A 17,117-nucleotide genomic window follows, 5' to 3' on the forward strand; every position below is an offset into this window, starting at 1 on the left:
GCAATACTGAGGTGAATTGTTGAGCATATACTGAACTTTTCTATCGGACAAGTGCTTCTGTTTTTGCTGTTAGCCAGCGTTAGTGAAACTTTCTTTGAAGTAGTTCTAACATTGTTAAACTCCCAAAATAAATTCAGAGTTGTACAACCAATTCTTCTTTTTATGACCATGACAAATATATAAACTTCCAACTACGACTGTAGTTATTTATACTGCACTTTTTCACTCATTTTTTCTTACTTGATCATGTGTGGCACAGAAACTTTGGAGTTTTCCTCAAACACGCTTGTCATCAGGCCGTTGCATCGGATATTATCAATGCACTAAAACACAAAGCAGAAAAAAAGCATGAAACCTTGCCACAGGTAGGTAAATTCAATTCCATCTTTGTACCATTGACTTCTTACCTGGCTGATATCACTTGTCCAGGCAGCTTTCTCCTGGCGGGAAGGAGCCAGGAGAACAATGGAGAAGGACTGACCATCAGGAGGCTCAACCACAATTTTAAACTCCAGATGGTTAAATCCTTGACTTGCTGCATTGTCAGAAATAACAAACAACAAACCAAAACATTAGTCGCACCTCAGTTGAGCTATTATGCATGGAAAAAGGAAATAATGACTGAAGAAAGACACTCACAGTCTTCATCAGTGGCATCCAGTTCCTCAATCAGAGTACACTCGATCAGGGACAACATTCCTCCCTGCTGTTATTGGAAGAGAAAACACAGCTTAAGTTAGTTATGTCATTTTTTATTTAGAAGAATATTTCCCAAAGGAAGAGGGAAAAGCAAAGTAAAAATTCAAAATAATCGTTAATATTATAATATGAACATTTCTAAATAAAAAATTAGGAAGCAGCTGATTGCTGTTTTTAACATTTCCTCAAATATTCCTCAAATATCCTTGAAAGGATAAAGAGCTGGTCCAGTGTACTGCATCCAGGACAAAAACTGGATTGTTCCTCCTGTATTCAAAGTTCAACTAATCTACATCCTCTCTTCTCTAGTACGGTGGCATAGACCTTCCAAGAGAGGCTGAGTAGTGTGAACCCCTATAGTTGGAGCAGATCCTCTGGTCTCCCTTCTTAAAGAGAGGAACCACCACCCCAGTCTGCCAAATCAGAGACGCTGCCCCATAGCTCCAGACAGTATTTCCAGAACCCCACTGGTTTGGCCAAAATCACCATGGCAGGGACCAACCACCTTGCAGCCACAGCTCCTTGCTACAGCCTCAGCAATGGAGGTGCTGAACAATGTCCATTTGGACTCAATGTCCCCAGCCTCCCTTGGAATGCTTTTGAAGTTCAGCAGGAGGTGGGAGTTATAGATCTCACAGATCAGGGCCTCTGCCAGGCGTTCCCAACACACCCTCACAATATGTTTGGGTGTGCCAGGTCTGTCCAGCATCCTCCCCCATCACCTGATCCAACTCACCACCACAGCTCCTCTCTTCACCCAAGTGTCCAGAACATGCAGCTGCAAATCTGATGATGCAATTACAATATTAATCATCAACCTGCGAACTAACATGTCCTGGTACAATGTGCACTTAGAGACATCCTTGTGTTCTCTGCAACTAACAGAGAAGGCGATCGTGGCTCAAGATTTGGGAGTTCGCCTTGTAATCGGAAGGTTGCCGGTTCGAGCCCCGACTTGGACAGTGTAAAGCACTTTCCTCAGGGACTAGTAAAGCGCTATATAAATACCGACCATTTACTAGAAGTCTGTGGCTTGGATCATATAGATATGGTTTGTATCAGACAGATAGCAAACTGAGGGGCTACACCAAAGCCTGGTGTGAGTTAAAAATATTTTGAAGTATGAATCATGGAAGATTCCAATAATAAAAATGTTGAGATGGGAATTAGCATATGTTTCCTTTAATATTTTTCCCTATTATCTTAAATCACAAGACCGTTATCTTTTGTGTGTGCTGATGCAAAAACAGAGCAAGGAAGGCATTCAAGTTTTCTGCTTTGATGGGAAATAATATTCATGAACATGCTAACCACAATGGAACCAAGATGGCTCCTTTTAGTTTTCATTTTGATTTTGCTCATTTTAACCTTGAAAAATGGTATAATTGTTGAACCTTTAAAGACCACCAGTTGGCTTTTACTATTGTTTTATTTTTGATATTATGCTTAGTGGTTTAAAACTTTTAATGCATCAGTGCTGGTTAGGTCTACCTTAGCAAAGAGTTTTCAAACCAAAGGGCACTGCCCACTGAATAAATAAAATGCAAAGTTGTGAACAGGTGAAGCTGACCTTGAGCAAGTGAAGCTTCCCTCCCGATGTTCGGGTACAGATGAGGAAGTGTTTGGTAAAGAGAAAACATTGTCGCTCTCCTTCCTTCCTCAGTGAGAGAGAGCCCAGGCGCACCTTACTGAGAACACCCCGTTCACTGCTGGATGGTAAATGGATGAGAGAACCTGCCCACAAACAATGAGAATGAGTAAACTGATTAAGAACTGGAATAACATGACTTGGTAAAGCATGAAATACAAAGACAGAAGCTCACCTTGTCTGACGAAAGTTTGACTTGTGTCTAAAAGGATGTCACAGCCCTCTACAATCATCCTTTCAATGGCCAAATTCTTCCTGATGTTCTCTGTGTCGCTGACTTCATCATGTATCATCCTGCCAAAACAAACAATGATGGATGGACAATGGATGTTCTGGGGCCTGTTCTTCGTACCGCGCTAAGTGAGTTAGCTGGATGAGATTGTTGACGATTTCGCGTGATCCTGGATCGTTCGGTTCCCCGAAGCCCATCCGGGACTTGCTGTCATAGCAACAGAGCCGTAAGCGTAAACCTGCTGGGGAGCAGGTTTACTTTATGTAAACAGGATTAGATCGCGGCCATGCAGGTATGTCCGCGTCATTCATACGAAAGCAACAGCGATATTCCACCACTGTTTCACCATAAATAAATAACATCAATGTAACTAAAGATAATGCAGCACTTGATCCTTTTATTGATTTCACACAGATACATACAGGTCATTCCCTAAAAAAGGGAAATGTACTATTAACATTCTATTACATGTATGTGATTATTACAGATGTAATTCATATTTCAGAGTAGTAATTGTAAATTACTTCGTGTAATCAAGATGAGAGACCACGGCTATAAAAGTGAAGGTGGATTTGGGAAGTCTGTCGCAGTCATTCCCTGTCCGTTTACGCGAGCAACCCATTGCGGAAGGTGCAAGATTGATAAGGAGAGTCCTCAGAATTCAGCGTATATTGCGGGACAGACAAGATCCTTTAGCTCAGCGCGACAGTGTGCTCATAGAGAGATATCGATTTTCCCGTGAGGGTATTATTCACTTAACCAACTTGTTGACGAGGGGGTGCAGGACCACCACCTGTCTTTTTTTTTTGCTCTGCCCTTTTCTTGGTTGCTGTTATGAACAAACAAACAGAGTATTCCAGGGTCTCTTTCCAAGAGACGACAAGCAATATAAGTGATAAATATTACCATTCTGTAGAATATTCTTATATTTCACTTTTACTTGTTCCCATGTTCTAGTGGGTCCTGTTGTGGCTCTAATGTGAAAGGGGATATAATATAACATATTATAATATAATATAATGTAATATAATATTGGATAATATGGTGTGATATGATAAATCTACCCTACCGCCTACTGGTGTTGGCCAGAGGGGCCGATGGCGCAATATGGCAGCCTGGCTTCTGTCAGTCTGCCCCAGGGCAGCTGTGGCTACAACCGTAGCTGCCTCCACCAGTGTGTGAATGTGAGAGTGAATGAATAGTGGCATTGTAAAGCGCTTTAGGTGCCTTGAAAAGCGCTATATAAATCCACTCCATTATTATTGTTATTATTGAATTACTTACGAGTTTGATTTGTCAGCAACTTTCTGCCAGCCCTCTCTCCTTGCTTTTGCAGCCTTTGCAGTGTTCCCTTGCGTTTTAATTAAACCCTGAAACTCCTGAAATCCCTCACTCAAGAGTTCTTGCTCTGCTGCCGAAAAATACCGAGCGCGCTCCTTCGACATTTTCGCCGACCAATCAAAGGGTTGCCGATCAATGTTTCTACTATCGATGCGTAGCCCCTGTTGGGCCACCCAGTGATCTCACATTACTTCATCCAGCTATACTAATCGTCAACAACAGGTGTGTTCGGGGAACAGGAATAGCGAGCTCAGAGTTAGCGCGATGATTTGGTCTTGGATGTTTCATTTGATCTTGGATGTAGTAAGCGACGTACGAAGCACAGGGCCCTGGTCTGCTAGTCATGCTCTTTAAAAATATTTTCCTTCATGGCTAATGTTAGTGTGCCTAGGTCTAGTTTTTATTTTGTTTGTTTATATTTCTAGCACCCTAAGTTCTTTAGTATCTCCTGATTTCCAGTCTTAGGTTCTGTTTAATATGCCTTTCCTTTATTCAGTGTTATGCCTTTTTCATGTCTCTATCTCAGTGTCAGGTCTGCATCGCCATTCTACGTCCCATGTTAATATTTTCAGTTTTGCTTCCCCTTGGTCTTGTCATGTTCGATTACTCCCAGCTGTGCTCTCCTCCTGTGTCTAATTTCCCTCGTTATCACTCTCTGTATTTAAGCCCTCTGTTTTCCTTGATTTATCTATGATTGCCATCATTCTCTGCCGTGTGTTGTGTCTGCCAGCCTGGCTGCTAGTTATTTGTTTTCTCAGTTTAGTCAGCGTTTTGGGTTTTTTTGCTGTGCCTCCATGTTTGCCTCCAGAAATCTGCATTTTGGGTCCTCTACTCCTGCCTGCTGCACACAGACCATTACACCTAAAGCCTGTTGAAAGCTGACTATAACGAAGAGTAGACATCAACCTAATTCGATCCACGAACTCAGGTTTGCCTACAGCAATTTCATAGAAGTCCAAAGATTGCACAGCCAGACATCCATCAAAGCTTAACATATAAACCTCCAAAATTAAAAATGACTGGTTTCTAATCCAAAATGTTTTTAAAGCTTGTTTGTAGCTTGACATTGTTGATTTGGTTGCCTGGCCCAAGTATTACTCCCAAACTTTTAAATTAATTTATTTCTGATCTATAAGTATTGAATAATTATTCCATAGTTTACTTACGAGGAACACACTGATACAGTTTGTGGGTTTATTTTTTTTTCCTAGAAGGTTTTGCTGTTATATTACTGGCTACATCATCAGCATGCACTTCACACGCTGCTTCTTTGGAGGTGTCTGATAAATCAGAAATATATGGGTTTCTCTCACAAAATTTAAACCTGCAGATTCCCATTTTGCAGTTTTTAAAGAATAATTGCAAACCATTACCTTTCAATACACTGCTCTCAGGATTAAAACAATGTCTTAAAATAGCATTCTTGTTCTGAGAAATGTAACTTTTTAAAGCAACAACATGACTCACAGTACTCCTACTACTTAAACAACATCTAGAGATTGCTTAACTTCTGTTAGATGGCGTGTTGCCATTTCACTTAAGTAGCTTGGTAGATACTTGTCTTTCATTTCATTTTCCACCTAATTATTGCCAGCATAAAATCTTTACCGTTCTCCTTTCAATAGCCACTTTGTTTCTAATATGACATGAAATCTAATATGGGGTAATTGTTTCTATATAATGAAGAGTTTAAGAACTTTCACTACTTTTCAAACGCTGTTGTTGTTTTTATCTCTTCTTTTTTTTTTTTTGCACGCTCTAGTCTAGTGCACTGTCACTTTTCATGTACTACATCAGTACTGAGGCTATTGAGGCAGTTATGTGCTGCAGGTGAAGCCAATTTTAAGCAGAACACTGGTAACTCATGTTTATGTGGTTCATATAAACCTCAGAAACCAAATAACTGATTCAAGCTAACCATATTTTTTTTATTATTATTATTATTCAACAACAGTCTGAGTATTTAATCAATACAATCATTTTCTTAAACTGTATTCATAAGCACACACTCACTTTGACAGTTCCTCCAGTTTGGATTTGGCAAACTCAAGACTCTTGCGCTCCACATGCTCATGAGGTGTGTGCGCCAGCAGCTCGTGGAGAGTTCTGATGTAACGGGGAATCTAAAATGTAAAAAAACCCCATGTGACTATTTGTGAAATACACACAGCACTTCTATAAGAATTAATTGTAAATGGTTAAACGATGAAATCCCATCCAAGCTATTCCAAAAAAGTTCAGAATGGGAAATTAACTTTTTAAATAAGAGACTGTGTGAAAGATCCACCACAGACCAAACCATGTACTCATGCTTTTCAGCATCTATTATTAATACGTTGCAATACACTTCAGACGGCTGCAGCTTTGCAGCCACACACAACAACACCAACACTGCAGGACCTAGTTCAGCCTTTAAGCCGACGAGGCGTGATTGCAGATGCCGCTCAGGTGTCTGCCTCCCCTGCAGTGGCACTGCAGACCACGCCCCACCACAGACTGAAACGAAGATATTAGAGATCTTTGAATGACGAAAAAACAAAGTTATTTAGATTAATGCAAATAAATTTACTATCCTGCCATTTGAGCTCATACACAGTATATCAGTATATGAGGGCAAATATATCAGGTCAAGGCATTTAAAAGTAACCATGTTATATGACTAAATATTATACTTTGACTATATAACGCTGTCTTTATTTATTGTATCATCAGTGTTTGTTGCAAATTATTAAGCCTTACAGTTAAGCATATTACATAGTTTTTATAACAGCAGCTAATGGATTACATTGTTTAATGTAAAAAGTACCTGAAGCATTGGATAAGTGAGGAATGTCTCCAGCATCCGACCCTCGCAGGCTGCGTTGGATTCATACTGTTTCAGCAGCTTGTCAAAGTCTCTGTTCTGTTTACAGTTTGCCAGCACCTGAAGACTGTACTGGTGGTTACGCACAAACTCCTGGTAAATGTTCAGCATCGGCAGTAGAATGTCAAACAGGTCCGCTGGGTGTCAAAAAGAAGTTTAAAAGACAACATCATTGAAGGTTTTCTAGATTTTATTAAGCTTAAAAAAAAAGAAGATCACATGTAAAAATCCAAGATGTATATTTAACCTCCTAGGACCTGGCATCCACATGTGGTGGACATCACATTTTGGGTTGTCTAGACCCAAATACTAAATTTTGCTCTACAAGGGCATGCTATCCACTTACGAGGACATTATACTGCCACTGTTCTATCGAAATTTAAAACAAATGCCCTCAATTGTGGATCTCATTTTTCTCAGAAACAAAAATCGGGTAGAATAAAAAATCTTGTAATTCTTTGTTTTTACATTCATCATGTCCCAATATGTCCAAATATCAAAGAGAACTTAAAATGCATGCCATTGAAGAGTTCAGGTCTTGCATACTGCATACTACACAATGTATTATCAAAAGGTTGTTCTACTATAAAAAGCAAAAAAACAAGTGATTTATAATAATGGGCCACTTTATTTGTGGCCCACACATATCTACTTTAGGGGTGCAACGATACACAAAATTCACGGTTCGGTTCGGTTCGATACTTTGGTGTCACGGTTCGATATTTTTTCGATACAAAAAAATGTTCATGCCTTTTTAATTTGTCATTTATTAAAATTATAAATATATATTTTAACTCAAAAGTACAGTTTTTAAATTTAACCCTAACCCTTGTGCGTGTTTTTTATTTTGACAGCGAATGCGCACCTGCGGACCACTTATGTGCAGCCCTGGTTATTTAGCTCGTCATATCGCAGCCACAGAAATTCTTTTGTCCATGAAACCATAAAGCTGCACTTTCTTTTTGCCTTATAGTCTGATTTGTCATAACTTCTCCGTTTTGTGGTAAGCTTTTCTTTGGCTGTCACTTCTTCACCCTGACCTGTCTTATTTGGCTCAGCAGAACTGAAATGCTTTTACACACTCACTCACATAAGCTCAGCGATTCTCTGTGCGATCAACCTCTCACATGTTTAAGCTTGCTGCGGGAGATTTCACTTGTCATGTTTGCATAGTAAGCTAACGATTAATAAGACGATGTCAGAGGAATTGGTGCACAAATTATCATCACTCACAGATCAGTACTGTCGCTCTCTATACACAGTTCGCACGATTGCAAAGTGAAAGCAAAAAAACGAGCGCAAATTCAAACGCGACTTCAATATGTCACATATTGACAGTGGCTCACCGATGCCAATGACATAATTACCCAGCTACATTTCTGAAAGAATGCAAAAGCATTGACATATATTTTTCCTACAATAGCCCGACGGGCAGGGCAGAGATAGATTTTGGTAGCCCGACTGAAAAAATCGCTAGCTCCGGGACGTCGGGCTAGCGATATTGCAAGCCCTGTATCTGATTGAGGAATCACTCATCTTTGGAAAAGAGAGTTTATTACAGAGAAATGGCTCTTTCCAAAATAAAAGCTATACTATCCGCTTCTTCTGGGCTATATTCTCAGCAGCATAAGGAGAATCATGTGCTAACAGCTGTCTAAATGACTCGGCTAAAGTTAGTAGCATGCTTGCTTTTTTTTGTCTGCTTCCACTTGTCTTTGCACTAGGATGATGTCGGCGTAAATGTGCAGTCATATTCGTTGTGTTCCCACTAGTGCTTTCAGGTTAATCTCGTTGAAATGACCTTAAGGCCACAACACGGCAAATCTCCGTTAACGAGCTACCGCCAATCGCTCTGTGCATGGGGCTAGACGGCCAACACGTTAACGAGCTAACTGCGCTAGCACACTAGTTCACACCAATGTAATTGAGCATTGCATGGCACATCCAACATACTGTTTTACTTTAGTCCATGACTCGCTTACCTTCAGGGTCATATGTCACATGAAAACCAAAATAATTCCAAACGCCAGATCTGAATGAGGGTGGGGGAGGTGCCCTGCGCTCTTCCTTCTGACTATGCTGTCTGTGTTGAGCGCTCATTGGATCTGCGCTGGACAGTGCAGCCTAGGCGGAGTAGTCGAACACAGATTCACTGAGTGCTCAACACAGACAGCATCGTCAGAAGGAAAATTGATAAAATAAATTACAAATGTTGTATTGTTCGATACATATGCGTACCGAACCGAAAGCACTGTATCGAACGGTTCAATATCGATACGAATATCGTTGCACCCCTAATCTACTTCATACAAATCATAATGCAGCAATTCAGTGCATTTATCAACGTGACCATGGTCAAGAAGACCTGCTAAATTCAAACAATGTATTGAATAAGCAAGATTTAAGTGACTTGATGCGTGGTATGATTATTGTCTGCAAACAGGCTGCTTTGAGTATTTCACACACTGCTGATGCACTGATATTGTTCTACATAACAATGTCTAGGGTTCATGGAAAATGGCCAGTGGAGAACATATCTGGCGCGATGCAAAAATATCTTGTTGATGACTTCAGAATAGAATGGCCAGACAGCTTCAAACTGATAGTAAGGCGACAGTAACTCACCTTGTTACAAACAAGGTATTTCTGAAATCTGAACACACAACACATCAAACCTTGAAGCAGATGATCTACAGCAGCAGAAAACCATACTGGGTGTTAGTCTTGTCAGTGAAGAACAAGAAAGTGAGCCCACAATTCACACAGGCCATCTGTCCTGCCATCTATCATGTGCCATGTTCAGGCTGATGATGGTGGTGTTCAGGATGGTTTCTTGGCACACTGTGGGCTCCTTAGGACCACAGCCTGCTTCAGTACTTTTGGTAACCCTGTTCATCCCATCACATTACATGTTTAGTTCAATGTACTAGAAATGGCCTCCACAATCACCAGATCTCAGTCCAATAGACCACCTTCGGGATTTGGTGAAAACGGGAAACGTGCAACCAGCTGCATGCTGCTATTGTGTAAATGTGAAAATCTCAGAGGAATTCCAGCACTTTGTTGAATCACTGCCATGAAGAATTAAGGAAGTTCTGAAGGCAAGCGTAGGTCCAACCCACAACTAGACAGGCACACCTGATAAAGTGATCAGTTTGGTTGATCTCCCTTTCAAGTTATCTGTTCAAGCATTCCTGCATCAATCCCATGTCTTCTGCTAATTTGCAGATCGATCCCTGTTTGTCCCATTCTGACCAAAACAAAAATCCATTAAACAATCTAATTTTGCATTCACCTAAAAAAAAAACTTTGCAAATAATCCTGCTCCTTTGATATGCTATGAGCAGGCACCTGATGACACATGCTGCACTTTAGTTCATTTGCACCAAAAGCTCTTCCTCAGATGCCTTAGGATGTAATAGTAGAAGTTTGCATCCATTAATGGTGAACAACCCAGTGAATCTAACAAAGAAACCATTAACACGCTCCCGGTGAAAGCTCCTGCTGGCTTCATGTTTCCAAACTTAAAACTTCTATTTGTTTTCTGTCTTGCTGTCAGAAACTCAGTTCTCATCATTAGCCTTGACCATCGTAAATGAAAAATGGAGAGATTCTTGTACAGCACTTTCTACTCTACCACTCAAATATATACAACATGTCTAACTCACCCATTAACACCGGCACTTTTTTCCATGCTTTTTCTACCCACGTGCCTTCTATCCAATCAAGATTTCAGACAGCAACTTGGGGTGGCTGTAGCTCAGGAGGTTGAGTAAGTCATCTACTAATTAGGAGGTTGGTGGTTCAATCCCTGACACTGCTGCAGTCTACATGCCAAATATTCCTGGGCAAGATGCCATTCCTAAGTTGCTCTTCAGTGCATCCATTGGACATATGAATGTTTGTGTGAATGTTAGACAAAAAGCACTTGCATTAAAAAAGTGCTTGACTGAATGAAGCAACTTGTTGACTACTCAGGAAGTGCAGAAAAGAACCAGTTCATTTATCATGTACCACTCTAGTCTACTTCCACAGACCACCCTGTTCTATGCAAGCAGTCAGAAAGCTCCACTGGAAGCTTTGATATACAAGGAGATGAGCTACATGTAAATCAGAGGTGTGGTTTTTTTTTTTGTTTTGTTTTTTTGTCTCTATACATGTAGTAGTAGAACCTTCTGACCACAGCTTATGTTAAAAAAAGTGTAAGCTTGGAAACACTCACCCAGAACTAGAGTAGGCCAGTTGGCAATTCGGGCCTTCAGACCTTGATGGAAGATTTCATGCAGAAACATGATGGTCTCACTTCATAGCGAAAGAGAGGGAGAGGGAGAGAGAGAGAGAGAGAGAGAGAGAGAGAGAGAGAGAGGAGTGAGTTCAATTCACCAAGAATGAGTTTAGTAGTATAACTATAAGGCCAGGAAGGCCGCAAGAAGGATCTAGGTTTGGTGCGTTACACCTAGACAGTTTATAGAAGCCGTTTGCTAACCAGGCTGGCAAGTGTTAGCTGATGACTTACTACATTCTCATATTTGTTCAGAAATTGATGTGTGACATCAGTATTTTATATCTAGTATATAGTTTATTACAAACTTTATTATAAACTATTACAAACAGCTGAAATACAGGATTTGTGTGAAAAGTTACGCAAAACAAAAAAAAGAGAGTTGCACCTGTTGAGGAAGATGCTGCTAACATCATCATGGCGAATGGGAGGTTTCTTGGAACTGGCAGCCATGCGGAGCGGCCTAAGGAAGCAATTCACCAGGATGGAAAGCTGCTGCACGTATTCTGTCTCTGCTTCCACCATGTTGAACACAATATGGTTCCTCTTCCTCATGCTCTCAGCGTGAGGGGAACAGATATAGTCCTGGACAATGATTTTCCACTTCCTCCGACACAGCCAGCCACGCATGAAACTCTGCACCTGTATAGCCATTGCACACTAAGTTTCTCTCACAACCTTGTCTCTCTACATTTTAATATGCAGTTACAATTCTTTACCATTTTAATTTTTTTAATATCGGGGTCTTCCTCGTCTTGGTTGTTCTGGTGCGACTGCATCCTTTCCTTGGCTTTGTTCAATACTGTAATCTGCAACAACACAACAACAGCGTCCATATGAAAAAATGTGCAAAATATAACAAAATATAAAGCATTCATGGGAACATTTTAAAAGGTAAAAAAAAGAAAAATCCCAAATAATAGGCCCCAGAATCAGTGGAGTCCTGCTGTGATTTAATTTAGGAATCTGCATGCTTTGATTTTAGAGTGCATGTGGGTGCCTGTGTGTGACAGTATGTGCATTTATGTAGCCATGCAGGTGCACTCATGCATACTTCTGCTTTGAGCCTCTCAATCTCTGTGTCCTGGTCCTCCAGCTGAGTACGAAGCTGATTGGTTGCAACCTTCTCAGTCTCCATGATCTGGTCCAGATGGATGTACCTCTGCATCAGGATGTCACGTTCAATGATGATGCCAGAGTAGCTAAAAGGAGCACAGGAGGACAGTACTGAAGTCGGTTAGTGTGGTAATTTAACATGTACAGAGAGCTTTGTGTGCCAATTTGTTTTAGTTATAGACTTAAACGAATGATCAGGCTGTAACCTGATATTATTGACACCTGCAGTAATATGTCATTGTGGGCAAGTAGAGGCATACTTTCTACTGAATGTTACACTAAAAATAGGAAAGACACAAAAAGTGAGACCAGAGAAAAACAGAGGTCGAGTTACGAGATCAAGTCTGTGATGTAACCAGTGCAGCACTACAGCACCAGTGTGACCTAAATGTGAACCGCTGCGAGCAGAAAGAACACACACATTCACACAAATGCACACAGGCATGTTAAACAAATATGGAACAACATGAGGTAGTAGTGTCAAATCTGCATACACACACAAAAAGAGCAGAAGGTAGAGTTTGAGTCGCACTTTTCAGCACAGCACATTTTCTCACAAAAAGTGTAGGAACAACAAGATGAAATTGTGGAACATTTTTACTACAAGATAATAAGAAAGAAAAGATTTTCATTGTAGTGGAAGGTAGTGAAACAAACAGCATTATCATGTACATACATATTTCATTACAAATAAAGGCCCTGTGTTGTCAGTTTTACCATCAAAATGTACCAGAAGTATCAAGAGTAACTTCTGCAGTATTATGTTACACCTAACATTATAAGAAATGTCTTCATCCCTGAAATGCCTTCATTTGATCCAAAACACAAAACAATAATACCTAGAAAGAAAGACAACATTTCTCTCAGGAACAGAGAGGGGGGACAGTCCAGTCTCTATTCCTGTTTATTCTGCACACCTCAGAATTCCACTGAATTGTGCTAACAGCACACTTTACTTTTTGAGGTTCTCCGAATCTCACTCGCACTGACTAAGCTGTAAAACTGTGAGGAACCTTGGAGTCATTTTTGACCAGGACATGTCCTTCAATGCATATATTAAACAAATATGTAAGACTGCTTTCTTCCATTTGCGCAACATCTCTAAAATTAGAAATATCCTGTCTCAGAGTGATGCTGGAAAACTAGTTCATGTATTTATTACTTCCAGGCTGGACTACTGTAATTCATTATTATCAGGAAGTCCTAAAAACTCCCTGAAAAGCCTTCAGCTAATCCAAAATGCTGCAGCAAGAGTCCTGACAGGGACTAGAAAGAGAGAGCATATTTCTCCTGTTTTGGCTTCCCTTCATTGGCTTCCTGTTAAATCCAGAATTGAATTCAAAATCCTGCTCCTCACATACAAGGTCTTAAATAATCAGGCCCCATCTTATCTTAATGACCTTGTAGTACCATATCACCCTATTAGAGCACTTTGCTCTCGCACTGCAGGCCTACTTGTTGTTCCTAGAGTATTTAAAAGTAGAATGGGAGGCAGAGCCTTCAGTTTTCAGGCCCCTCTTCTGTGGAACCAGCTTCCAGTTTGGATTTGGGAGACAGACACTATCTCTACTTTTAAGATTAGGCTTAAAACTTTCCTTTTTGCTAAAGCATATAGTTAGGGCTGGACCAGGTGACCCTGAATCCTCCCTTAGTTATGCTGCAATAGATGTAGGCTGCTCGGATTCCCATGATGCATTGAGTTTTTCCTTTCCAGTCACCTTTCTCACTCACTATGTGTTAATAGACCTCTCTGCATTGAATCGTACTTATTATTAATCTCTGTCTCTCTCCCAACCGGTCGCAGCAGATGGCCGCCCCTCCCTGAGCCTGGTTCTGCCAGAGGTTTCTTCCTGTTAAAAGGGAGTTTTTCCTTCCCACTGTCGCCAAAGTGCTTGCTCATAGGGGTCATACACTGAACAAAAATATAAACGCAACACTTTTGTTTTTGCTCCCATTCCCCATGGGATGGACGTAGAGACCTAAAATTCATTCCAGATACACAATATAACCATCCCTCCCAAACAGTGGTCACAAATCAGTCCAAATGTGTGGTAGTGGGCACATCTGCTATATTGAGATAATCCATCCCACCTCACAGGTGTGCCACATCAGGATGCTGATCTGACATCATGAGTAGTGCACAGGTGTACCTCAGACTGCCCACAACAAAAGGCCACCCTGGAATGTGCAGTTTTGTCTCACAGCAAAATGCCACAGATGCCACAAGCAATGAGGGAGCGTGCAATTGGCATGCTGACAGCAGGAATGTCAACCAGATCTGTCGCCCGTGCATTGAATGTTCATTTCTCAACCATAAGCCGTCTCCACAGGCATTTCAGAGAATATGGCAGCACATCCAACCGGCCTCACAACCGCAGACCTCGTGTAACCACACCAGCCCAGGACCTCCACATCCAGCAGGTTCACCTCCAAGATCGTCTGAGACCAGCCACCCAGACAGCTGCTGGAACAATTGGTTTGCACAACCAAACAATTTCTGCACAAACTGTCAGAAACCGTCTCAGGGACGCTCAACTGCATGCCCGTCGTCCTCATCGGGGTCTTGACCTGACTCCAGCTCGTCGCCGTAACAGACTTGTGTGGGCAAATGCTCACATTCGATGGCATCTGGCACGTTGGAGAGGTGTGCGCTTCACAGATGAATCATGGTTCACATTGTTCAGGGCAGATGGCAGCTGAGAATGTCCCAGTTCTTGCATGGCCAGCATACTCACCGGACATGTCACCCATTGAGCATGTTCGGGATGTGCTTGACCGGCGTATACGACAGCGTGTACCAGTTCCCACGAATATCCAACAACCTCGCACAGCCATTGAAGTGGAGTGGACCAACATTCCACAGGCCACAATTGACAATCTGATAGACTCCATGCGACGATGTGTTGCACTGCATGAGGCAAATGGTGGTCACACCAGATACTGACCGGTTCTGGGTCCCCAGACCCCCAATAGCGCAAAAAAACTGCACATTCCAGGGTGGCCTTTTGTTGTGGGCAGTCTGAGGTACACCTGTGCACTACTCATGATGTCAGATCAGCATCCTGATGTGGCACACCTGTGAGGTGGGATGGATTATCTCACTATAGCAGATGTGCCCACTACCACACATTTGGACTGATTTGTGACCACTGTTTGGGAGGGATGGTTATATTGTGTATCTGGAATGAATTTTAGGTCTCTACGTCCATCCCATGGGGAATGGGAGCAAAAACAAAAGTGTTGCGTTTATATTTTTGTTCAGTGTATGATTGTTGGGTTTTTCTCTGTATCTATTATTGTAGGATCTACTGTACAATATAAAGCGCCTTGAGGCGACTGTTGTTGTGATTTGGCGCTGCATAAATAAATTTGAATTGAATTGAATTAAGCTACCCTCCATAACTGGACGAGTAAATGGTGGATAGAAAGTAATTACGTACTTACATGATGGATGCAGGTTGCTGATGAACTACAAGGATAAGTTACTTTAGTTGTTGTTAAACTGAAGTGTTAAGCAGTTATTTTATACTTTTAGTGCAAGTTTTCAAGGAAACTAATACCTAGACTACTTTTGTGCTTACATTTGGCTTATAGTATATTGTGTCATGGATATAATATCATATGTAAGATTAAAACAATAATCAATGGTAAGACTTTGAGCAGTAATGAAGGAGTGGTCTCTAACAGACACGTTGATGGTTTGGAGGAAATGATTACTGAAGTTAACTCAGAATCAGAATCAGTATCAATCAGGCGGAAATAAAATTAGTATCAATAGTATAGATAGTATGTGTGATGTTTATGAGTCATTTCTTTCGCAACTGTTAAAACCTCTGAAGAAATTCATGACGTCATTACTAGTTAAGTTCCAACAGAGCTCTGACTCTTGGCCAGCATGGCTTCAGTGCTAGAGAGAAAGGTTTTTCTTATTTTTTTCAATCAGTGAGGAGTAGTACGGCTTCTTAGCTTCACAATTGGCTTTTTTATAGAGCAAAAAAACTTTTTTCCACAAAATAAAGATCTTCTAAATTAGTGAGATGTAATTTTTTACGTGTTACTTATGGGTTATCTACTTTAAGGTTCACGTTGAGACTCTAAAACTACCCTAGCCCTCTGATGCATAGTGGTCACTGGAGTGGACAGCTACTAAAACGTACATATCTCTTTAATGCATTGGTTTCTATGGTGGAACTGCGTATTAGCCTCTAGAGTGCTCTCTGCTGCCATGCTCCATTGAGGTCAATTCAGTGTTCAGTTAGTGCAACTGCAAGTAAATTTCCTCTGAATCAAAGATGGCAGACAAACTGTCACCCCTGCTGACCACTGCTGGCATATCCTGTCAATCCTTCTATGCTAAAAGAGCCCAACAGGTAAAAAAAAAATATGATGATATGCAGTAACATCTAGGGAAGGATATTATCTGTTTGGAATAAGAAATTGTTGTGTCTAATATGTAGAAAACTATGATGAACCATGTGTCCAATGAAGTGGACATCATGCATTACCCACTATATTTTTTTTAACATAAGTCATAAATTGTCTCACTGTTTTTTGGGACTGTTTTGGTTATGAGTAAGCATATAATTGTTACATTTATAAGCTACTCATTTAAAATATATATTTTTGTGCAGATCAGCTGTAGTTTGAGTTACTATAATAATTATTTTATCATATTTTGTAGACTTCAAATGCAGCAAAGAATAAGGCAGCGTACAGAATAGTCCAGGAAATTCCATCCAGCTCCAGTGATGATGATTTCATTGATGAGTGCAGTGATGATGAGTTCAGTGATAAGTCCAGTGATGATGAGTGGCTGCCAGAGCAGAACAGAGACATAGGAGCTACGGATGATGAAGACACAAACAGTCAGGATGCAGAAAGTGAGAACGATGAGGGGCAGGATGAAGAGGAAGGTCAGCATGATCAGGGAGCTGTG

At 40.9% G+C, this 17,117-nt stretch overlaps 1 protein-coding gene across 9 annotated transcripts in view; it reads right to left on the reverse strand.

Annotated features, from left to right (window-relative positions):
- The window catches only part of rasgrf2a (Ras protein-specific guanine nucleotide-releasing factor 2a), a 51,107-nt gene that overhangs the window by 21,477 nt on the left and 12,513 nt on the right, over nucleotides 1-17,117 (reverse strand). For all 9 annotated transcript variants that reach the window (XR_013909950.1, XR_013909949.1, XM_080303481.1 and 6 more), the window contains exons 3-13: nucleotides 12,120-12,267; nucleotides 11,785-11,874; nucleotides 11,454-11,707; nucleotides 11,006-11,085; nucleotides 6,727-6,920; nucleotides 5,934-6,043; nucleotides 2,523-2,641; nucleotides 2,270-2,433; nucleotides 640-706; nucleotides 408-535; nucleotides 241-323 (exon numbers count right to left, since the gene is read on the reverse strand). Coding sequence is in view for 7 of the 9 variants with exons in the window: in XM_080303481.1 (XP_080159607.1) it covers nucleotides 241-323; nucleotides 408-535; nucleotides 640-706; nucleotides 2,270-2,433; nucleotides 2,523-2,641; nucleotides 5,934-6,043; nucleotides 6,727-6,920; nucleotides 11,006-11,085; nucleotides 11,454-11,707; nucleotides 11,785-11,874; nucleotides 12,120-12,267 (1,437 nt within the window). In the remaining 2 variants the exon portion in view is untranslated. The remainder of the gene's footprint in view (nucleotides 1-240; nucleotides 324-407; nucleotides 536-639; nucleotides 707-2,269; nucleotides 2,434-2,522; nucleotides 2,642-5,933; nucleotides 6,044-6,726; nucleotides 6,921-11,005; nucleotides 11,086-11,453; nucleotides 11,708-11,784; nucleotides 11,875-12,119; nucleotides 12,268-17,117) is intronic.

The sequence above is a fragment of the Astatotilapia calliptera genome, chromosome 7, assembly GCF_964374335.1.
Source record: "Astatotilapia calliptera chromosome 7, fAstCal68.1, whole genome shotgun sequence".
In the NCBI taxonomy this organism is placed as follows: Eukaryota; Metazoa; Chordata; class Actinopteri; order Cichliformes; family Cichlidae; genus Astatotilapia; species Astatotilapia calliptera.